Source organism: Berghia stephanieae, chromosome 3, assembly GCF_034508935.2.
Source record: "Berghia stephanieae isolate SIO BIC M18660-M18661 chromosome 3, UCSD_Bste_1.3, whole genome shotgun sequence".
Lineage (NCBI taxonomy): Eukaryota > Metazoa > Mollusca > Gastropoda > Nudibranchia > Aeolidiidae > Berghia > Berghia stephanieae.
Window position 1 is genome coordinate 46,003,763 of NC_088362.1, and position 25,456 is coordinate 46,029,218.

Consider the following 25,456-nt stretch of genomic DNA (forward strand, 5'->3'; position numbering starts at 1 on the left):
ATCTTACAGACAGATGATTTACAATGAATATATTTGATCTCTTACAGAGTTGCATACATTTAAGTGTCCCTCCAAGCTAAAGACCAGGCAGGGCTAGGGAAAAACCAAGAAATCGCATATGTTCTTTCGTTTGTATTTTGGGGGTTTGATAGAACGAGCGATACTTTCAGGTCATTCCAGCAAAAGGAGAAGATGATTGGGGAAAAGTTGTAGATCCGGAATTAAAATCACCAAAGAAAAAGTCAGACTGGTTCAAATAGGGCACACAAAATCTAAAAATTGGGACAGTAAGTCGTAGGGAATTGAATGAATGATAAAGGGAAATACAAGAGATGGTATCATAAGGATTGGCTTCCCTAGTCAATAAAGGAGGTCGAGGGCACCAAGCTGACAAGTTATCATTACTTTATCATCCTGATCACCCCCCCCCCCCCCCCTGAAAAAAACCCCAACAACAACAAACAAACAAAATTTAAATAAAGAACTTAAAAACTTTTCAACCAGCACAAGAGAGGAAATAATTCAAATTGTTGTAAATTTCTTTTAATGGTTCAAATGCAGAGCTCGACATGTGTAGTATAAATTATATTAAACAGTGTACTGAATATTGAATACATTATATATATGACAGTTTTGTTTTAAATATAAAAATCATTAAGTCAATGATATGATTGTTTAAGGGACAGAAAGTACACGCAGTCAGAAAGTACACGCAGTCAAATTGCTATTGCCTCCGTCTTGTGGACAAAAGTATATTTGACTGTATAAATAGTTATAGTAATTACAAGTTAAAGTAATAGACTGGTGCAATTAATGCTCATTATATGTTGGCAATAAGCAAGATTGGCGTTACATTATTATAATTAAGAAAACTACTCATCAGTTCTGCCTCCTCAACAATCACAAATAATGTGTAATCATTAATGTATATAGGCCTACTGTAATTTATTTGAGAGAATATAGTGAGAACAATCCACTTCTATGGTACTCTAAAATCAATAACACAGAGCCGAGTGACGTCATCTTCATCCAGATTTACATTTGTCACAGTAGAGTAATAGTATATGTAATTCAAAATTTAAAACAATTAGAAAAGAATGCTAATTAATAATCATATGTTACTGGAGTAATTTTGTAGAGTTCAATAACACAGTTTCATGAGATAAAAAAATTAAATTCTGTTGATATTGTTTTTATTGTTTTTAAGGGTTTTACGGCGCTTGCAACACATTAAGGTCATATCAGAGCCAGTAAAAAGGAAGAAAGTGGGATAGTGAAAAGTTCTAGAATTACAATTAAAGCACCCAAGAAAAGGTAAGACAAAGGGGAACTGGTTCAAATAAGAAACAGGTGTGGATTCCAAGAGCACACTATCAATGTACTTAGTTTGAGATCACAAAAAGTCTCATTCAGACACAAGCACAGGTATCCACTAAGAGGAACACAAATGTGTACAAATCATATATAATATAAAGAAAACAATACAATGCATAACAGAGAGATGATTTACAAGGACAAAAAAATATCATCTCCCAAAACTAACTATAAATTCGACTGCTTCCCTCTCAGCCAGGGCATCCGCCCAGGACCAGGACAAAACCAAGTAATCTCGTTCCAAGATAAAGACAGAAAGCAAGTTGGAAAACAGATATAGGGGGATAGAAGAGAAGGTAAGTACCTCCCTGCCCACTATGGGAGGTAGGGAACCCCACCCAGTCTGTTGATATAATCTGAAGAAAACATTTACATGGCACATACTGGTTTACGTAATCAAAAAACAATTTTTTTAAAATCATTATTATTTATGTTTATAAAATTACATCAGCATTAAAAAAATAATGGAAAAAACAAAACAAACCCAAAACAAAATTTATGTTGTTTGTTTGTTTTTAAGGGTTTTACGGCGCTTGGAACACATTTAGGTCATATCAGCGCCAGTAAAAAGGAAGAAAATGGGATAGTAAAAAGTTCTAGAATTACGATTAAAGAAAGCACCCACGAAAAGGTAAGACAAAGGGGAATTGATTCAAATAGGAAACAGGTGTAGATTCCAAGAGCACACTATCAGAGTACTTAGTTTGAGATCACCTAAAAGTCTCACCCAGCACAAGATCCCTCTAAGAAGAATACACTCAAATGTTTACAAATATGTTTAAAAAAAAAAAAAAAACTATACATAAGAGAGATGATTGACAAGGAAAAAAATATCATCTCCCAAAACTATAACTATACATTCAACTGTTTTCCTCCCAGACAAGGGCTCCGGCCAGGGTCAGGACAAAACCAAGTAATCTCATTCCAAGACAACGACACGAAACAATTGGAAAACGGGTATAGGGGTATAGAAGACACAGCATGTACCCCCCTGCCCACTATGGGAGGTCAGGATCCCCACCCAGAAACAACATTTTTAAAAAATTACAATTGCATTGATAGAACAATGAAAAGTTATCAATACAGCCAATCAACAAGTATACAAATTCAAGATAAATTGTGGACTACTTAACCGCTTGCATGGTCAACAATGTTTGCCGTACTACAATGGGAATACTTTCCAGCGGTTTTGATTGTATTTCCCGTCTTGTGACTTCCTCCAAGAAAGTCAAGAGCACATTATGTACTGCGTCGTGAGCAACCAAAATACCGGACAAATTTTATTAGTGAGAATTTTATGATGGTATTCACTTGTATACTGATTAAGGTAAACATTTAAAAAAAAAAAAAATTAGATAAAACAATAAATCTTAAAAATAATAAATTAAACTTAAAGGTCTGTAATGACTCAACAAAATAAACTAAAATCAAGAAACAATTTATTTAACAAAAAATTTAAAACAAATTAATTGTATTTAAAAACAGAAAAAAAGTTTGGAAGATAAAATCCAGTCTTTCAGAAAAATAAATCTTAAATTGTATATATGATTCACATACTTCGAAACATTCATGAAGTCCAGTATCTTTCTTCTCACGCAACCAAATATACATTTCAACAGTTAACAAAATGGTGATCTACACCAAAAGAATATTCAAGAGTTAAAAATAATAAAATAACTCGCTAAACAACAATAGATACACTATGTATTGTGAACTTATATAACAACAAAGACATTTAAAACTGTTTATAAAAACATATATATTCACAATGTGGTTATGGTTCAGTACCAAACAAAACAGACAGAAAAGTACCAAAAGTACTTTTTAATCCTAAAAAATCAAAACAGCTCGACTGTTTGCATGATTTTTTTTCATGAAATGTTCAATTTCCTTTGTCTGGCATAATGTCACTCATCACTTTTAGATTTTAAGCTCCAATTTTTGTTCCCGTACAAAACCAAAATTGTTATGCTTATAATGTAACAAATGAAATTTACAAATTATAAAAATGTGGTATGGTAGGACATGATAATATTGTGTACACGATGCAGCAGTAAGCACAATTTATATACACAGTGCTTATCCAAGGTTTTATCATGATGCTCAGGGCATTTTGCTTTTTATTTCTCCCAATAGAGACTGTGCATTCAAAGTAAGGGATATACAGATTTTTAAGGCACTCACAATATTTAAAAACAAAAGATACCACTATGTTATACTACAAAAACACTACCGATCAAAGTGGCGATGAAATTGTGCTTTAAAAATCTTTACTCAAGGGCTTAGCAAGTGACTAAACATGAGTTTGAACTGGGTAATTTTGTCATATGGTGAAGCAAGCTGGTATCGTTCCCTCTGTACCAAGAAACAAGGTTTCAGGTTTTGTTTTTAACTTTAAAACAAAGGGCATGTTAAATCGATCAGAGTTGAGACAATGATCACAAACCTCTGGCCCCAATAAGTTCTTGGACATGGCCATTTACAAACATTACAAACCCAAATTAGTATCCCGCTTTCAGCAGCGTGGATGATGTAAGACAAGAGGTCCAAAAAAAAAAAAAAAGCAGCTAACACAACCCCCCCACCCCCCCCCCTTTGCACAAAAAAACAAAAACAACCATCTTTATAGGGCACGATATCACATCAAATACGCTAAAAGCGTGTTACAAGGAATTTTTTACTGCATAAAATAAAAGTGTGATTTCTCACATGTTGAAGGTATAAACGAAGCATTGCAAAGTGCATTTGTCATGATGAATATGGCAAATGCGCTATATAAATGAACATACAATTTTTTTATTTTTTTTTGCTATGGTTCTATGCTATATCACATGAATAAAACAGTCAACAAATTATAAGTTGGCCTTCTTGGCTTTGGCATACTGCATTCTGGCAACAGCCCTCTGGTGGACCTCATCAGGCCCATCAGCCAGTCGCAGTGTTCTGGCAGCAGCAAATAGGTGAGCCATAGGAAAATCACTGGAAAGGCCGCCTCCTCCGTGAGTCTGTCATGGGATGAAAAATTAAGTAATTGATTTATTTGTTGAATAATGTGCTCAATATTTTAAATGAATTAAAAGTGAAAAATAAGCCTGTATTTCTGTTATCAATTCCCAGCCTGTTTTGTAATGAAAGAAAAATCATCCATGAAAAACAAGATATCAGGGAATATTAAAATATTAAAATTTGTCTTCATGCTTTAAGTAAACTCTTCACTGCAGCATTTGACAGTGGTACTGTTGTCATCCTTCCTTAGCAGAAAATTTGCTTTAAGACAACACTGCTAAGCTAACTGACATTTTGAAAATGAAGGGATTTCGTTCCACATGACAAGAAAGAGATAGGGCGATTAGTACTGCATTGTGAACACCATACCTGTGGACGTTAATTAATCAGCACACTACAAATATAGAGAGATGTTCTTATCATACAAGGCACGATATAGAAGAGGGATTGCACATTAATGTCTGCGTAAACATTTAATAATCACTTTTTTAAAATCCAAAAGGCATATAATGTCAACTTTGCTTAAAGTCAACACATCATTACAGTCAAAATCTGAAATTTTAAGCACATAGCAATGTACTTATACTAATTAAGAAACCCTGACATTCATGACCAGTAATAGTATCAATAACATGCGGCTTTGTGGTCAAGTGGTATGACACTCGCTTTCGGATCAGAAGGTCCTGAGTTCGAGCCTCGCTCGGCGCACAGTTGAGTCTTTGGAAAAGGCTCTTTACTCACATTTTCTCACCTCAGGTGTAAAATGAGTAACTGGCTGTTAACAGCATTGTCTCTGTCCGGAAAAAATTGTTATATCGCCTTACAGGTGTCCTGTCTCGTTCTACACGTTACATGTTGCTGTTGGTCAGGGTCCCCTTGTAAAGCGCTTTGAGCACATTTAGTGGATATAGTGCTATATAAAAGCTCAATTTTTTATTTTTTAAATTATTATTTTTTAAAAATATCTACACATCAAAAGAATAATTTTTTTCCATGCTCAGGACAATACAATGGACCCGCCCTCCCCCTTCTGAAAAAAAAAAACCCCCACCAAAAAACGAGCTATGGCAGAAAAAGTCGTTTTCAGAAATTTGCTCACTAAAAGTTGTGCACAACATAATACAAGGATCATGTCCAAAGAGAGGTCCCAATTATCATGATAAGGCCAGACTTGGCATTTGAGATTACATTCAGAAAAAAAATGACCTATGCATACCATTTTGGAGTTGGCCATATACTATATATATATATATTAAAAAGGTGCAAAAAGTAACCGTTTAGTTTGTACAAATTAGAGGTTGTAATAAACTATATGTGCATGTCATACATAATGTTAGGATCAATTTGTTTCAATGTTAAATGAATTTCTTTCAAAACTTAATAGAAAAAACATTTTAAAATTGATTGAAACAAAATCAAGAACATGATACTAAAATACTCATGTTTCAAAGTCTCAAATTATTCTTGCACTTTATCCGTTGTCAAATGACACCCAATTTGTCTATATTGTTTATGTTTTATAAGATACTAATCATGCTATATGTTTAGTGCCAAACTCTATGTTTATAGCTCATTGGTAATATTGAAATGAAGATCTTTCTTATTAAAAAGAAATCTTTTTAAAAATAAAACTAATGACAAAGTATCCAACAAAATGCAACCTTTGCCACCAACATGATGCAAAGGAGAAAAGAAGAACAAACAAAATTGTTACCATTATCTCTTATATTATGGATATTTATAAGTTACGTGATATGTTTGTCTTTCCAGTAGTAAAATTGTCTCAATAACGGGTTGGTTAATAAATAATGAGTTAGATGACATTTTACAACACAAGTGTTAGTTTCTATACAGTGAATCAATCAATTCTTAATACCAATGCCGCGGAATTTATTTTAAACAGAGATCGATAAACATCTGCTATTTCTCTTCTTCTTGATCTGCACTGACTTATTGCCAGGAAAAGAATTATGTGCAAAATATGTACGATTACTTATTCCAAGTTTCAACTGCATAATTCCTGCATACAGTAGACAACATTTAAACAATATCAGTTCCGTTTCAAGAATTTCAGAATTTGCAATTTGATGATTGTCCAAGTGGCATTCTTTATAATTCCTTCTTTGTGTCATTTCCGAAGTCGAAATCAAGCTGTCTTATAGAAATATTCACCAACCATGCAATGATTGATAATTGTACAATTACTAAGAAGGCATGTAGTATAATAATTGTTTTTTAAAATCATATTTAACTTAACTTACTATAAAAATATCAAGTTACCTTTGCACCTGCACATAATGTTCTGACTACTACAATGTAAAGCGCTTTGAACCTATTGTTACAGGATAAAGTGCTTTATAAATGCAATTCATTATTATCGTCATCATTATTTTAAGGTATAAAAGAATGACAAAATCTTTTAATGACATCATTAGGTGTTTTGATTAGGATTTTAGGTTGTGTGTTAAATATACTTATTAACCTTCATATTATAGAAATTGGAACATTGTATGGTAGAGTAATAGATCCTCCGTACATTGTAGATTAATGAATAAGAATGCCAAAGAATAATTTTAATAATAAATGATTGAGACACGAAGAAAAAACATCACAATGCCCCAACCCCCATTATATATCCATGTTTTAGCACTAATCCATAACCTATAATTCATAGCAATTTGATAAAAATATAGATAAATCATCACCATGTTACATATACATATATATATATATATATATAATATATATATATATATATATATATATATATATTATAATACATAAGATTAAAAAACAAAAACCAGGGAATAATAGTGCTCAACTTTATGATGAAAGGAGCTATTTATAAAATATTTCACGTATAATTATGATCAACTTCTACAATATCGTTCACTTCCTGATGAGAGCGAATGCTCGAAACAATATTGTAGAAGTTGATCATAATTATACTTGAAACATTTTATATATATATATATATATATATATATATATATATATATATATATATATATATATATATATATATATATATATATATATATATATATATTCTTAACAACAAACAACGATTTGGACTCCCATATATATTCATCCTTAAAATATTCGGATTAACAAGACCTGATCCAAAAAAAAAAATCAATAAGTAGTTCAACAGAGTAATAAAAAGCACTGCAAAACTAGTCAATAATAAATCACAAATATTTTTTTAAAAAATAAAAAAATCAACTTTCAAATCACACCTTTTCTTTAGGATTTTTTGTTTTGTTTTTACAATTTAGCTTGGTCTTTAGACTTGGCATAGACATGTCGAGCAATACTACGCATGTGGACCTCGTCTGGGCCATCAGCCAGTCTCAGTATTCTGGACCAGGCAAACATAACTGCCATAGGAAAGTCATGGTTCAACCCGGCTCCACCGTGGGCCTGAGAATATGGAATTTTTAAGAAAGAAAACTTGCCTAAATGTTTTTTAAAAAAGAGACCATGTATATCTATATGAATCATAAAGCCCCTTTCAAAATTAAAATCAGAGTTTAATGTATGCAAAAAAAAAAATGGATCACTTTTTGATCGCCTGTAGCATTTTAGGTCAAGGCGATTTAATTAAAATAATAAATCAGATTAAAACTACAGCCAATTCTATTTCCACTGATAAATGATATGCTAACGTTATCAAAGATTTGATGTATCCTATATGCCAAAGAAAAAAACATGTCCAGATCACACAATACACGGAAAGAACTTTTGCGCATGATTTGAACCGATTTTCATCAGTGAAGAGAACAGCACTCCACTGAGGAATAAACCATCTTTGGTGCACCATTGCCCATTTCAGACGAAGACGACAGAGTTGGTTAGTCAAAATATGACCAACATAAAGTCTTCGTCATTTAAACTTTGTCCTTTGAGACAGTTACTAACAGTCTGTTGGCTAACCTTCAGGCCATTCGCCACAATTCTCATTGGAGTTAATGGATTTTCATGATATTGGTCATGAATATTGTTGTCATCAGCTTGTGTGCTTACCCAATTCATTGTTCTTTGAATAAGGCAGGCAATAGTGGAATGGCTGAAGCCAAAATGATCAACTATCCAGCAACGTGATGTCCATGTGGCTGATTTCTCAGTGCATCAGACAATCGAGACACGGTGATGCATTAAAATCGTCTCTACCTATGTTGTTTTTTTTTTCATTGTATCAATAAAAGGTATGTTCGAAGTAAGAGAAGCATCGATATAAGGGGATAGTATGTAAAATATTACCTGAATAGCTCTATCTATCACTGTCTGGGCCATACTTGGTGCTGCTACTTTTATCATGGCAATTTCTGGTGCTGCAACCTGTACGTAAAGATAATCTCAAACGATTAGCCAAGATTCATCCTATTATTATTGAAGCTGAAATTGACACATCATGGTTTAACCCTTTAAAGAGAAAATTCAATTTTACTCCAAACCTGGCATCACATTTCACTTGTATTCACCAAGAGAGAAATAACAACAATACCACTTAGATTTCATTTAAACCCAAGTCATCTCTCTTTTTAGTTTAGTTTTTTTTTTAGTTAGGTCAACTTCTATGTATTGAGAAAAATTAAAGCTTTAAAAAAAATTCAGTCCAGCCTTTAAAGGGTTAAGAAGGATCCCTAGAACGGGAAAACAATTGGAAAATTGGGAAAGATTGATAAATGATGATATATTTTTTTAGCGTGCTCTGAATACAGTAGCAATGCAAAGGCTCATTGACATTACAACGTTGAGATTTACATTCCCATGTTTAATTCAATGAAAAACAAAGATGAAAATCTAATATATCCTAAATAAACATGTTACTAAAAATAGAAAGGGATTAGTAGTAGGGCACTTGCCTCAAAAGCATAGGTATCCGGGGTGCAGTCAAACTATTTTTTGACCCTCCCTCCCCTCAACCCCTGTCCACCCAGCAGAGATTGGATAGTTAATTCTTTTACAGTACTTTGCAATAAGACCAGCATCCTGTCAAAATGGTAGCAAACAATTACTCCTGTCTGTTTATTGATACAGACAGTAAACCCAATGGCTTTGGAGAACTTCCTAAAATAAAATCTAAATAAGAAAAACAAAACACAAATCCAAACATTGGATGCAAACAAAGAAAAACAAGCAAAAAAAAAACAAAAAAGAAATGCCCACCTTGTTTCCATAGAGGTCCATCATGTGGGCTGCCTTGAGGACGAGTAGACGACACTGCTCTATTTCAATCCTTGACTTCGCCACATCCTGTTGGATGGTACCCTGAGCTGCTAATGGCTTGCCAAATGCCACTCGTTCCAAAGTCTGCAAGTGATAATAATAGAAAGAATTGATCAAATGAACCCAACAAAAATAAAAAAATAACCATCAGGGTGACTTAAATTATAATTTAGTTTGTTTCTCCAGTAATAATTAAATTGTAAATTCTTATTTTCCAAGCAAATGAAAATTCCACAATTTCATTATATGTTGGTATCTACATACACCAAGCCTCCCTCCACACCAATCCTTCTAAATATTAATATAAAGAGGTACAAAAATAATAGATTAAAAAAATATGAGATCTGATCAAAAGATCAGTAGTCAGTGGGGAAAGTCACGAGGGTAGGTCTTGTAAAAAGACCAGTAGACCCAACAGACTCAGCCACAGGCCAATAGGCATAAGAAGACGAGCTGACTATGCTGTGCTAAGCTAAAAAAACAAAACAAAAAAAAACAAAAAACCCCCAAAAAAACCCGCAATAGCTAAAATTTAGTACAATGCTGACACTCAACAAACATGCTTATTGGTGCATGCCTCATATTGACATGGCGATTAACAACAAGAATAAACCATACTCATCAATTTCTTGCACACAGCAGTTAAACTCAATCTTATTCGTTTATCTTATATTAATTATACAGTGTTTTTCAGTCCCTCCCCGAGAACATTCGAATATTCTTCTCTGATGCTATACCTGACATTGATGAATTAGCCACTGTTTACAATTCAGAGAACAAATAAATTCTTACTCTTTCTAACATGTGACCAAGAGACCGTTCAGCATAGCCAATCAAACGCATACAATGATGGATTCTTCCAGGTCCCAGTCTACCTTGGGCAATCTCAAACCCTCTGCCCTCGCCAAGCAGAATGTTTGACACAGGAACTCTTACATTCTCAAACAACACTTCAGCATGTCCCTCTGGTGATGAACAAAATCACATGACTCCATGGTAATAATGAGACAGATTAAAATATATAAAAGTGAATTTAAGGGGAAATGGTACAAAAAAGTAAATTCCTAATTCTGACAGTGTCAATCGCCTACAGGTGAGTATTGAAAATCATGGTAACAGAATGAAATAACCAGTAATATTATACATGAATTCTTATATTTCCAGACATAAGGTAGTGTATCATTATTAATGATAAATGTGAAATATCAAAATTTGAGGAGTTTTTGTTTGAGAGGCCATACTAATTCTTTTCAAAAATAACATAAATAAATAAAAATAAACAGTGATTTTTATATGAATTCTTAAATTAATTCTTAATTGTTTGTTTGTTTGTTTTTAAATGTTTTACGGCGCTTGAAACACATTTAGGTCATATCAGCGCCAGTAAAAAGGAAGAGAATGTGACAGTTTAAAAGTTATATAAATACAATTAAAGCACCCTAGGAAAAGTAAGACAAAGAGGAATGGTAGAAATAGGGAATGAGTGAAGATGGTCTGAGATCACCTAAAAGTCTCATCCAGACATGAGCACAATATCCCACTAAGAGGAATACACTCAATGCTTGCATTATAAATTCAAAACAACAAATATAATAATACATAACAGAGAGATGATTTACAAGGAAAAAAAATAGCATCTACCAATACAATAACTTTACGTTTGACTGTTTCCCTCCCAGTCAACGACTCCGGCCTGGGTCTGACAAAACCAAGTAATCCCATTCCAAGACAAAGACAGAAAGCAATTGGAAAACAGATACAGCGGGATGGAAGACATAGCAAGTACCTCCCTGCCCACTATGGGAAGTCGGGAACTCTGCCCAGTATTTCTTAATTCCAAACTTAAGGTACTGTATGATAAACTTTATGATAAACTTTTACGAGAAATTGTTGACTGAAGAAGAGTGAAGGGTTTGAGTACACATGCTCTTTGCTAACTTATTCAGCTGCTTTTGGAAGCTGTTATATTTATTTAGAAGAAAAAAAACCTTGAAAAAAATGTATATTCATTTACCAGGAGCATCATCATATCCAAACACGGTGAGGGGCCTAACAATGGTTATACCAGGGGTATCCATGGGAACCAGCACCATAGACTGTTGTCTGTGTTTAACTGTGCCTGGGTCGGTCTTCCCCATGAATATACACAGCTTGCATCGGGGGTCTAAGGCACCTGCAAATTCAATAACATCACTTATTGTACCCAATACATTTTGAATAAGCTTATTTTGCCATTGATTGGTAAAGTGAGGTATTTATGAAACATGGAAAATAATTAATATCTAGTAATATTAGGTATTTATTTTTGATTAGGGTTTAATCAATGAAAAATACAATTGTGTTGCAGAATTGCCACATTATGATGCAGGTAGGAATAGTGCAATAAAAACAAAATCTTGAAAATCAAGAGTTTTGTCAGATAGCTGGCTCTGGCTTGGGATGGTTGTATTTTCTAAGTAAACAAATAGGACAAGCAATCAATATGTATGTAAAACTGCCCTTTTCCAGAATATGCTTCCCAATCATAAAAAGTCAAAGAAAACAAAGTTACAAAAGCTCATAAGTATGCAACAACGATAGTCGAATCTCTATCAACAGCCTGATCTGAAGTTATAAACAAATAGATTATGTGAAAAATAGAGAATGTAAGTTGTAAGGAAAAAATCCAAGTGTCTCAGGGCGATTTGAACCTTTGATTTCTCAACCTGCTAGTGCATATTTCATTACGCCACCTGCTAGCCTTTATCATCATTCATTGAAAAAAAAAATAGGAAGAAAAAAGTAAGAGAAGAAATTATTAGTCATTTGAATAAAATCACCTGAAGTCCACCATTTGCGACCATTGATAATGTATTCATTTCCCTCCCTGCGTATTGATGACTCAATATTAGTAGCATCTGACGAGGCAACCTGAGAAAAAAAAATACAGAAATAAGAAACATAAAGGGTCAATGATAATTGCCTTGACTCCTGCCTTGATTTAATTACAAAACTATAGTAGTAATCAGAGTTATTTCACAGTAAAATAGGGCTAAAAAACACCTGTATTGAATGACAAATTCGTTGGTTGGCAAAGTGATAAACGTCATATTAGAAGTTTCTTCCTCCTTTCATCTTTTTAAAAATATTATCATAATATATGCAAACTAATGAGAGTGGCCACAGGGGATGTAATACTAACTCCAAAGAAAAATGTAAACTCCTGGAACAATCACTCTATATAAAGAACACATCAGGTAAAGCAATTTGTTTGTTCCACTTGAAATGTGCAGCACCATTAAAGAAAGCGATATTGAAAAGTGCTTGACAAAAGATCGCTACTGTCAGTCACAGTCAGATATATATGAGCTGTGTTGAGATTTCTACATGCTTAAGGAAACAATAAGACTCAATATCACTATGATTTTAATATATGGCAAGGGTGTCATGAGCAAAACAGAGATTCATAAAATGTGCAATCTGTTCTATACCGGGCAATCAAATTTTGATTATACATTAGGAAGTGACAATCCTCGATCTTCTCAAAATCCAGACAACAATGCAGGCCTCAATAATTTGATTTGTAAAGTAGTATAATGCGTAAAAAGAATGAAGATTTATCTTATACATCAGTATTTAAATTCTGAGATACAATTCTAAAAGATGTAGCAATTACATAGCACTGAAAATATCATGTCAGCATTAACAGTAAGTCCAATAGAAAGAAAAATGTTTACAACAGTAATAAAGTGTTTGTTAGGAGGGGGAAGATTTCAAGCATTTTTTATCTTTATTCCTAAGGCAAGATCATTAGACACCGATATATTCAATAAGATAAACATGAGTGATTCCTGTTGACATCAAACATTTGTCAGATGGATTATCTATATTTACCTATACTACTTAAGGGAATGACCAGATAACAGTATCTTATAGTGTCGCACTGAGGGAATTTTTAAATTATATACATCTTTTAAAAAAAAAAAAAATGCTAGCCATTCAGATTTGTGTCTAAAGTTCAAGCATTTCAATATCTTAAAATTATAAATATTAATTGGAACACTGCCATAAATAGAACAGTATATCTCAAAATAGTGGAATCGCAAAATACAGTCTCAGTGTGTTTAAATTATTTATTGTCTATCTTATTATTAACGTACAGCGGGTTCTGTCATTGCAAAACATGATCGGATTTTCCCATCCAGCAAAGGTATCAACCATTTCTCCTTTTGTTCCTCTGTAGCATACTTCACCAGTGTCTCCATATTACCAGTGTCTGGGGCACTGCAATTAAACACCTGAGAATCCAAACAAAAGATAATGAATTTAATTACAACAATCACTTTTTGCAGACTAGATTTGATTTTATTCCACCCTGAGAAAATATCCTAATCTTTTCACCAAGATAGCAGTAACAACAATATTTGACTTAAAGTTGCCAAAATAACGATGTTTTCTTGGTCACTAATATTCTATTTCAGCATAGCCAAATAATAATGATAGAAATCATGATTTCAACAAAAACTTAGTCTCCCCAATCTCACATTAGAAGGTTATCGATTTTAAAAATTCATTTAACTTGAAAAAGCAAAAGATTCAATTTAGAGGACGAAAGAAAACAAATTTTTGATGGAATATGGATGGATACTTGACAATTAAAAAAAATTGTGAAAATCTGATACAAACTAATATTTCTTATTAGGCTTAGGAGTAATTTCTCAATGATCAAATTAAAAAAAAAAATGAACATTTGTTTCCATTTCAGTGGTAAATTCTTAAATTGAAAGAAAACCATTTGTAAACTTGATTCAATCTCTGGATGTGATTGATAAGTATTTTAGAAAGACCATGACATAAAAAGAAACTGGAATCCTAGCTTTGTGGCCTTGTATTTATATCATTAAAAAGTTACCTCAGGGGCCAGCATGCACTTTCCCATTTCTTCACACAGAAACGCATATTCCAAGTTGGTGAGACCAGCACCATAGCGTCTATCAGGGTCGGATTCCAGTGGTAGAAACAGATTCCATAAGCCGGCTGCTTTGGCTTTGGCCTGAAAAGATTTATAAAAATTATCCTCGAGGTCTTCAGAAAGTGAAAGATTGGAAAATAAAGATTGATGTATGATATATTGCCAGTCAAAGCATGTAGAAAAATACAACATAAAAATCAGTCTTTCTTGACTAGGAACTGAGTCTCAAACCTAGGGGACAAAACCGGTTATCATATCCGATGGGGGCCTAAATGGTTGGGACAGATAGAAAACATAATTTTGCTTTTCACCAGCGTGAAAAAGGATATTTTAATATGACAAACAATTTTCATTACCTTAGCTTCTTCCATCTCAGGCATAACTTGCCACCTATCAAATTTGGGATCAGAATAAGTCTCTATGCGTCTCTTCTCAAGTGGTAAGACATGAACTTTGATGAATTCTTTGACACGCTTATGGAGGTCTTGGACGTGAGGGGATAACCCTTCAACAGAAACAGCCATTTTACCTGAGGAATAAAAACCCAAAACAAAACATAAAATTGGTTTTTGTTTTTTGTTCTGAATCTTTTTCCCCTTTTTTTCTTTTCCTTTATTATCCTTTTCCCACTCAAAAGAAGGTATTTATTATTTTCTAAAATTAAAAATTAAAACTAAAAATTGAAACATGATGTGTGGCAGCCCTGTAGAGCACCGTTTTTCTATGTACCTGATGGCAAAATGATAAAGTGATTTCACTGATAGGTAAAGCAGTTTCGCATTGGTCGGTAACAAAGTGATCTCATTTGCTATGAGTAGGCTTTTTATTGTCTATGAGTACGAGATGATGCTGTTCACAAATGATGTTACCTATTTGGCTTGATATTTTGTATCAAGCTTCAGTGTTAACTGCCGATTATCGCTATATTGATGTCAATAAACAGGAGTTTTTCAAGAACGAATGTCACTATTTGGGTTTTTTTTGTTACTAATAATTTAAAGCATAAAAAATCAGGAACAGAGGCAAAATGTCGCTATCCAGGGGTTGTCATTATTCAGAGGCATCATTATCCAGAGGTTGCACTGTATAAAATTGCAAAAATTTCGCAATTATAAATAATTCTTTTTAAAAGAGGTAAAATAAATTTCTTAATGACAAATACACTCATTGAAACTGCTCAATATAAATATTTAACTCACCAACATTGTCAGCGCTTTGAGTTCCTGAGGCCATCTGTCTAACAAGTGATGTCATGACAGTCTTGTGATGACGTTGTGATGATGACGTCAGAGTGGAATAGGACCGTTTCTGAGAGGACATGTCTGAACTTGTTGTGTTTGGCTTTATTTTGGGATTTGGAGGGAGAGAACTATGAGAGGCAATTTTCCAGCCGATTTCCGCCATTGTTGTAGCAAATTCCCCTACGACTTTACCTTGTGATGAGCTGGCTTGACCTGTGTAGTTAGATAAACAATGAAAATAATAAATAGTGGATTGTAATACTTGCTTGTTGCCTTTGGATAGGATGTTGGTTCATCACAAAGTGTTTTCTTATTGGTCTTTAATATGATCTTGTAAAGCGCTTTGAGCACATGAGCACATTCAGTGGATACTGCTTTCTATCCACTAACTGAATTACTGTGGAATCACAGATCAGTTGTAAACATTTTTTCGATGAAAGCAAATTCAAACCAGATTTGCATTTGAGTAAGGTACTGTATCAATATTAAGTGATTAGTGATTAGATGGGGTTATGTTCTATAATAAGTGCTTTTTAAAAAATTATTAATAATAATAATAATAATAATAATAATAATAATAATAATAATAATAATAATAATAATAATAATAATAATAATAATAATAATAATAATAATAATATAATAATAATAATAATAAATAATAATAATAATAATTATAATAATATAATAATAATATAATAATAATAATAATAATAATAATAATAATAATAATAAATATAATAATAATAATAATAATAATAATAATAATAATAATAATAATAATAATAATAATAATAATAATAAATAATAATAATAATAATAATAATAATAATAATATAATAATAATAAATAATATAATTTAATAATAATAATGATAATAATAATAATAATAATAATAATAATAATAATAATAATAATAATAATAATAATAATAATAATAATAATAATAGTAATGAAATTTATTTATATTGCGTCCAAATCCTCTATACAATAAAGCTCTAGGCGCATAACAATTACATCAATCCATTCAAATTTCTCTCTCTCTCTCTCTCTGTCTCTCTCTCACACACAAACATACACACACACACACACACACACACACTCTCTCTCTCTCTCTCTCTCTCTCTCTCTCTCTCTCTCTCTCTCTCTCTCTTTCTTTATCACTATTAATATTAATACACTAACATGGTGACTGCTTACCTGAAATAGCTCGTTTGTAAACCCCTTGTAGAATGGCGGCTGTACGGAATAACACAAAGGCTACATAGAAATCCCAGTTACTGATTGGGGGAATGTTACTTTGGGCACAGTATTGATCCAACAGTTCTTGTACTGTGGGGATGCCCAGACTGACAATATCCTCATCAGCCAGACCTGAAATAAATTTCGTAACTTTTAAAACCAGCTAATAATAAATGATAAATAATTTTAAAATACATAATAAAAGAACAAATCAAATAATAAATTAATAATTAAATGAGTTAAAAAATATATAAATAGACAAATAAATAAATAGTTTAATAGATTAGTAAATAAATAAATAAAACTCATCATACAGATCTTTGAAAGAAGAGAATAACCCATAGATCAGCCACTGTGCACTGCTATAAAGAGATTAGTAGGAGTTAAGATTTTTGCACATGACTAACATTCACACCAATAGTGGGTTCAAACTTGGGTCCCTATGTGTTTGTGCCATATTCAAACAACCACGTCACCATTCCTCACATACAAGTATGCATAGCTATATAAAAGGCTATTATATAAATAGCTATTATGTATATTGCATCTTCAAGATTGAGGAATATTTATGGCCAAGAACATGAAATACAATAATAAATAGCAAGACCATTCCATATAATCTATGGGCAAATGAGTGAGTATGGTAGGTAGATAAATAGAGAGATAAATAGATAGATAGATAGATAAATATATATATATATATATATATATATATATATATATATATATATATATATATATATAGAGAGAGAGAGAGAGAGAGAGAGAGAGAGAGAGAGAGAGAGAGAGAGAGAGAGAGAGAGAGAGAGGGAGAGAGAGAGAGAGAGAGAGAGAGAGAGAGAGAGAGAGAGAGAGAGAGAGAGAGAGAGAGAGAGAGAGAGAGAGAGAGAGAGAGAAATCATGTCTATGCATATGACACAACACCTCGTTATCCGTGTAATTTTCGAAATTAATTTTTACCTACTTTCTCAGGCGTCCAGAGTCCACCCTCAACAAATAGACACAAACACACAACAAGAACTACACATATACGTAGTGACACGCGATCACAACTTCAACCGTATCTCCATAAAGATACACACCTTCCCAATACAGGTGACACATGTCGTCAATGAGAGCACGATTATCGTAACTCTAGTTACGGGGTTTTCTTTCACTGGGTGTTAGTGACTTATTATGTTATATCGGTCAAAAACATAACGCTATAAATTTAATGACGACTATCATGACATGTAGAGTAAAGGTTGACGAACGATTTCTTTTGTATTCTATTTCATTTTACTTATTTCTTATTTGTTGTTGTTGTTCTATTATTATTATTATTATTATTATTATTATTATTATTATTATTATTATTATTATTATTATTATTATTATTATTATTATTTATATTTATTGTTATTATTATTATTATTATTATTATTATTATTATTATTATTATTATTATTATTATTATTATTATTATTATTATATCATTATTATATCATTATTATTATCATCATCATCGTCATCATCATCATCATTAGCACCATTATTATCCTTATTATCATGCGTTCCCGACTGTACAATATCATGCAAGTTAAGAAAATAAGATACAATAGTTTTGTCACTGGAGTTAGTCAAGTACAATTTTGCAGGGTGCTGACATCGCATTGAGAGTCAAAGGTCACCTTAGAGTTCATGACCTTCTTCGGGTCACTAAACAGATCAACGGCTGCGAGAGCAGACAAGCAATGATAAGAAAACACCATATTATAATTTCATAGCTTAATCTTAATATTGTGTACGTGGGAGGGTCAAAACAGTTATCAAGTTGGTCCTTGTTATATAGTTCTAATCTATTATTATCATCATTATTATTATTATTATGATTATGATTATTATGATTATTATTATTATGATTATTATTATGATTATTATTATTATTATTATTATTATTATTATTATTATTATTATTATTATTATTATTATTGTTATTATTATCTTTATTATTATCATTATTTAATATTAGTGGCATTACTATTATTATTTCTTAGATGATTGTAATCAACATCATCATCATTATTATTATTATTATTATTATTATTATTATCATCATCACCATCATCCTTATAAGTATAATTATTATTAGTAGTAGTGTTATCATTCTCCTGCTCAATATCGTCATTATAACGAGCACTAATATTATTATCATTATTTGTTGCTTCCTAATGCGACATCAAACTATTTCATTACTAAAAGTTCCTTGATTAGAGTTACTTGATGTTCGAAAAAATTATCACACACAAATGCTCATTTTGTTTTATCCTATAATTTCAATGACGCATAATATATAACACTTTCCGGTCATTTCCTAAGAAATGGAAAACGAAATATACAAAAAGTAAGTCTTGGGTCAAAGGTTCCCCCCCCCCCCCCCCTCAAACAATAAAAGAAGACACAGGGGAGTACCATACTATAACATTTTCGTGTCATTTCCTAAGAAAAGGAAAATGATATAAAAAATATAGGAAAATTACTTACAAGTAGATCATGGTACCCTGATCAACGTTTCAGACGGCAAATATATCTGCAAATAGTAATACACTCACTATCACTCAGAGAGATAACTTACAGGGAATAGTGTTTTCTTTCTCGGAAAATCACTCTCACTCACATCTGATATTTCCGTAACTGAAAGAACTACAGTCAGAGCCTTGGAAAAACCAAGCCATCCGACTCTCTAGGACAAGGACAAAAAGCCACTCAAAAAGGGACCACAGTGTTGAGTGATAGAGGACCCTCTTTGTAGTAATAGGAGCAGTGGGAGGGGCAAAATGTACACATCATTTATTCCAGAATTTTTTTTTTTTTTTTAAACGAATCATTGGTATTCATTTACCAGGCATGAGAGGACAGTCGAAAGGAAGGTAGTATCCTATGGCACAGGTAGCCAGGTCTGTGAGAGGATCTCCTATGGTGGACAACTCCCAATCAAGGACTGCTAGGACTTCCGCGCTGTCTGGGTGGTACATCAGATTGTCCAACCTAGATGTAACAAAGTAAAGCTGCTATAGTCATTGTAACATCACCTTTTCACAAAAAAATAAAGTACGTAAAAATATGAGGGACATAAGATCTACTGTATTTAGAAGTTAATATAAATTATAAACACTTTTTGACTCAGGTGTAAGTGAGTACCTGACTAAAGGCAGTGATAAATATTGTAAGAAGGCTAATATAAAGAAAGGCTGTTTGACAGGCAACAAACCGTATACAATGTAAATGTCATTCCATATTACTCTCTTAGGAAATAAATACAACAATGACAACTGAATAGAGCATTGTGAAATCCTGAGATGTGCCGGAAAGTGGACATTAATTTCATCTTTCTTTCAAATACACCAACCTCCTCAAAGGGTCACCTTTTAATTTTGCTTATCCAGATTTAAAGATTGAGATTTAACATCTTATGTGATGTCTAATTTCATTAAAGTTAATACAGGAGAAATTAAACAAATGCATATAGTTTACCTGTGTATATTTAAACGCAGCCTATATTCAAATCCCAAGTCAAGGCAGACTGATATTTTGGGATAATTCTTTTTTTCATGCTTAGTCTGGCAGTGTTTCATACACACTTTTTTAGATTCAAATCTTTGATTTCTACTTTTCTTTTTACGAGATCCTCAAAGCAAAAATTTGCATTTCACACTACCAACCATTATCTCATTTACGATGAATCTTGGAAGCTAGAGTCCTATCACTGTAACTGCTCTTCTGATAATAACGGCTAGGTCTGCTTTTATTTTCAGATAAAGAAAAAACAATATATCATCTTATCAAGTTAGAGTAAAATTGATTAACGGCTCACCTGTAGTCTCCATGAACTACTGCAACTTTTTCATCTGATGGAAAATGTTCTGGAATCCACTGCATGAGTTTGGTCATGGCAGGAATTTCATGCGTCTTGCTGTTCTCATATTGCTTGGCCCAGCGGTGAAAGTTACGTTCCACGTATTGTCCTAAAAGGAAATGAGAGTTGTACTGATTTGTTCTACAAAATAGTGGGATTAGTGGTGTTTGACAAATGTGGATGCTAGTCTTTAACATCATCATCATTAATATCATTGAGTCTTCAACCATGTGTAAGAAAAGAAAATATAAATTATGCAACTGATATGATAACAATTAAATATGCTGTACAAGGAATGTATAAGATCTAACCCTTTCTTCAGACTAATATTAAATAGTGATACAATAAATGGTTGGTTTTAAATTACTTGGACACCACTTTTTACTATAATTTAAAAATAATAATATACATGGTTTTTCTATGGTGTCTAATCCCATCTCTTAACAAGCTCAAAGTGCTTAACAATAACGTGATATCAGTTACTCGAACATACAACATAAAAATAAGCAACATAATTATGTTACATTTAAAAAGACACATTTTAAGATGTTTGTTTAAAACTCTTTCAGTGCTGAGGCTATATTCGCATTTCCATCACAAATTGGCTGACACCTGATTGGGGCAGCATGAGAATGACAAGCTAAGACAAAGAGACATTCGAATTTGGTGCAAAATCTCAATTAAAATACCCCCCCCCCAGGTCCAATTCAATGTTCTGATGAAAGACATGATACCATTGGTTCAATTTATATTACTTTTGTAGAAAGTAGGATTGGGATTATATTATTATTTTTGCCTTTCAAGACCGGCTGCACTGTGCGGCCAATGGCCAGTAGAACAGATTCTGCTCTGGCCTCACAGTACGGCCAATGGCGCTGAAAGAGTTCAAGAATTCTGCATTATAACTGCCCCTGATATGTCTTCGAAGACCCTTTTTAATCAATTAACTGCCAAACCCTGGACAGGGAAGTATTTTAAAAATTGGCTAAAAACTTGTCTTTCAAATATCAATCAATTTAAATCAACCTTATCTTGGCAAAAAAATCTCAAACCTGGCACTTTGGCTGTGAATTACAATTGATAATATATCCATTCCATTATTTTAATTGAAAAAAATATAGGTATATTTTTAAACAGTAAATTATAAATGGAAAAATAAATTCATGACATGATACATCCAATCAATTTTAAATTATGAAGATGGAAAAAATGCAATCAATTCCTCTCTTTAGACTCCGTACAATTTGTTGCATCGTCTTTTGTTAAAATTTGTTTTAAACTACTGTAATTCTCTTCTTGCTAATCTGTCTTATCAAACGAAATTGAAAGAAGTGGATACTAGCTTAGTTCTTAGTTCATCAAATCTCAAAATTACCACAATTGTACTACTTACCCATGAAGCTGAAAACAAAGTACACGATACCTCTATTCTATTAATACTCTACTATTCTAATAAATAAATAAATAAATAAATAAATACATAAATAAATAAATAAATAAATAAATAAATAAATAAATAAATAAATAAATAAATAATTGAATAAACAACTAAAATAAAAAATCTAGTATTGGCCATTATTTCTACAATACATTCCAGAAATAACAAGACATCACAATTCATTGAGAGTATTTTTCCCAAAAGATTTGAACCTTATTTCTGTCCAATGAATAACTCTTATGGAGACAACAAAGTCTCCTATCAGCTTGGCCCTTCTACTTGAAATTCCCTCCCTGAGCCAGTCAGATTGTGAAATTATTTGTTTTCTGAGAAATGCATCAAAACCTTCAATCAAAATTACTTGGCTCTCACTTTTAATGTGTCATAAAAATAAAAACTCAAAAAAGCAGAAAGTTCCCATCTATGATAAATAAATAAATAAATAAATAAATCAATAAATAAATAATAAATAAATAAATAAATAATTGAATAAACAACTAAATAAAAAAATTCGATGGGGGGAAAAAAATAATTTAAAAAATGAATGATCTCACCCTTCTTTCCATAGTCAGAAAGTCCCACTTTGTCGATATCAACAGAATGAATTTTGCTGAGAGTAGTTACCATGGCTTTGGTGATCTTCCGCTTTCTTTCTTTATCAAACCCTAACAAACGTGGATCAGTGTAAACCGTTCCTGTGATGTAGTCCATCAGGTAAAATGGTGTGCCTACAACACTGAACATATGAGAACAGAAGATGGGGTGGAAAAATATAAAAGCTCTAGAGACTAAAATCACTACCAGAAACTACCAGTAGTTTTAGAAGTTAATCGGTTCATATGTATTATTCTATTGCCATACTAAGGGAAAGATATTCACAAGACAGAATAATATAGAATTCTTTGGTGTCAGCAATATACTTGGCACAGATACCTGATATGTTGTTTTTTTTAATGTAAAGGCTGAATAGAAGTAAGACAGATATTAAAGGACTGGGGAGTGTGGTGGGGTGGGAGGGGTTAAAACAGAAAACTTGTGCTGTTATGCAGAGAGAGAAGAAAATGGACATATATGGATCATGCAACAAATGGACAGATTGAATATTTATGTAATTAAATCTTATTTATTTCATTGTACTATGTTCTTTGAATGTTTACTTACTACTGACGAATGTAAACAAGAAGTGTGTAAAATATTTTTTCGAATTCTAAAGTCCAGTTGAAGTGCTATCTTTTGACTTACAATAATGGAACAAAAAAAGTCTCCACTTTGCTAAAAAAGGAAATGACCCCATAAAGAGATTTTTAAAGATATCTGTGCATATCTGAAGGTAGATGTATACAATGATAACACTTGCGGAAGAACGATTTATTCAACTTTCTGAAACATTTCAACCTATATGACTTTGCAAAAATTGAGGTCTCTTACAAAGGGGTGAACATTTTTTTCAAGCAATAACATTGAAAAAAAAAGTATGGGTGGTGAAATTTGCTTATATTTAGAAGAAACACTGATTGTCATAATGGAAGCAAGATGGTGGAGAAAAGGAACCTTGTACTACCAGCTGAAGGATTCAATTATGAGTCCTGCTTTTGGTATCTCAATATTGATCCCTTGAGAGAGAGAGACTTAAAATTTGTAGATTGCTGTGTACCTTTGCAGGTCTTGAGCTTTTACATTCTTTCGTTGAAATAGACTTTCAGGAAAATTTTCTACAGGGATAGATAAAAGGGATTATTCTATTCATTTTTAAATTCACCTTTGATCATCGCAAAAGGCAACCATATTCGGGATAGGCACCCCACCTTTACTCATGGCAGACATCACTCTGAACTCTCTGTCGACTGCATGGGCAGACGGTAACAGCTTTCCAGGCTGAAAAAGAATGTTTGATCGTTTGATTTCAGAAATTCAAAGGTGCTTGCAAATTTGTAAATTTTTAGATCATAGTCATAACTAACAAATTAAAAAATAAGAAACTAATAAAAAAAAACAAATAAAAAAAAAGCAAAAGAATCTTATGCTGCTAGAAACAGGGGAATCAAATCCACAAATCAATTTTATAAAACTTTTTATTGTTAAGTCTTCCCTCTCTCCTCCACAGTGTCTTTCTTAATATCCAATCCAGGATAATAAGAGGGTTAAATTGTCAAACAATGGCCAGTTTAAATAGGTGGTGAGAAGTGCGGCTATGTGGTCTTGTGGTATGACACTCGCTTTCGGATCAGAAGGTCCTGGGTTCGCGCCTCGCTCACACATAGTTGAGTCCTTGGAAAAGGTTCTTTACTCACATTCTCTCACCGTACTCAGGTGTAAAATGAGTACCAAGCCGTTAACAGCGTTGTCTCTGTCCAAAAAAAATTGTAATATCGCTCATCAGGCGTCATATCTCATCCTACATGTTAAGTGTTGCTGTTGGCCAGGGACCCCCTCTTTAAAGCGCTTTGAGCACATTTCGTGGATATTGCGCTATATAAAAGCTCAATTATTTATTATTATATAATAATTTTAAAAACTCACTGGCTTTTTGCGTAACACCATTTTCCTGCCACCATAGGATAAAAAGTAAGTAGGGTTGGACTGACCATGTTCAAATACTCTGAGTACGGGAGGCTCTGTGAAAAGGGTGACATTAAACGAAATAAACCAATCAATATGTGCTACCACTGACAGTTCCCTGAGATGGCATCATGGTTCAACGGCATAATTTTGTCTTGTGCCGGTGAATGGTGGTGTCGTCAGCGGTGGACAATGGAAGAATATTGTTATTTCAATGACAATAATAATAATAATAATAATAATCATAATAATGATGATGATGATGATAATAATAATAATAATAATAATAATAATAATAATACTAATACTAATAATAATAATACTAATACTAAAAATAATACTAATACTAATAATAATACTAATATTAATAATAATAATAACAATAACAATAATAATAATAATAATAATAATAATAATAATAATAATAATAATAATAATAATAATAATAATAATAAATCTTTATTGTCCACAAATTTTAATGCATTATGTGATTTTAAAAAAATGCAAATTATATTACG

General features: G+C 32.3%; 1 protein-coding gene across 13 annotated transcripts in view; it reads right to left on the bottom strand.

Moving 5' to 3' along the window:
* Nucleotides 1-521: 521 nt before the first annotated feature.
* LOC144967850 (acyl-CoA dehydrogenase family member 10-like) overlaps nt 522-25,456 on the bottom strand; it is a 36,510-nt gene continuing 11,575 nt past the window's right edge. For 6 of the 13 annotated variants that reach the window (XM_078905550.1, XM_078905553.1, XM_078905547.1 and 3 more), the window contains 17 exons: nt 24,900-24,994; nt 24,139-24,254; nt 22,934-23,115; nt 20,900-21,050; nt 19,928-20,073; nt 17,005-17,178; nt 15,763-16,017; nt 14,920-15,092; nt 14,504-14,644; nt 13,752-13,889; nt 12,432-12,522; nt 11,627-11,785; nt 10,405-10,577; nt 9,553-9,696; nt 8,644-8,721; nt 7,620-7,803; nt 4,048-4,379 (listed from right to left, as the gene is read on the bottom strand). In XM_078905550.1, coding sequence (XP_078761676.1) covers nt 7,648-7,803; nt 8,644-8,721; nt 9,553-9,696; nt 10,405-10,577; nt 11,627-11,785; nt 12,432-12,522; nt 13,752-13,889; nt 14,504-14,644; nt 14,920-15,092; nt 15,763-16,017; nt 17,005-17,178; nt 19,928-20,073; nt 20,900-21,050; nt 22,934-23,115; nt 24,139-24,254; nt 24,900-24,994 — 2,372 coding nt within the window. In that variant the 3' untranslated portion in view covers nt 4,048-4,379; nt 7,620-7,647. Of the gene's footprint in view, nt 4,380-7,619; nt 7,804-8,643; nt 8,722-9,552; nt 9,697-10,404; nt 10,578-11,626; nt 11,786-12,431; nt 12,523-13,751; nt 13,890-14,503; nt 14,645-14,919; nt 15,093-15,762; nt 16,018-17,004; nt 17,179-19,927; nt 20,074-20,899; nt 21,051-22,933; nt 23,116-24,138; nt 24,255-24,899; nt 24,995-25,456 lie in introns of all 13 variants that reach the window. The other 7 variants (XM_078905559.1, XM_078905557.1, XM_078905555.1 and 4 more) reach the window with 2 other exon arrangements.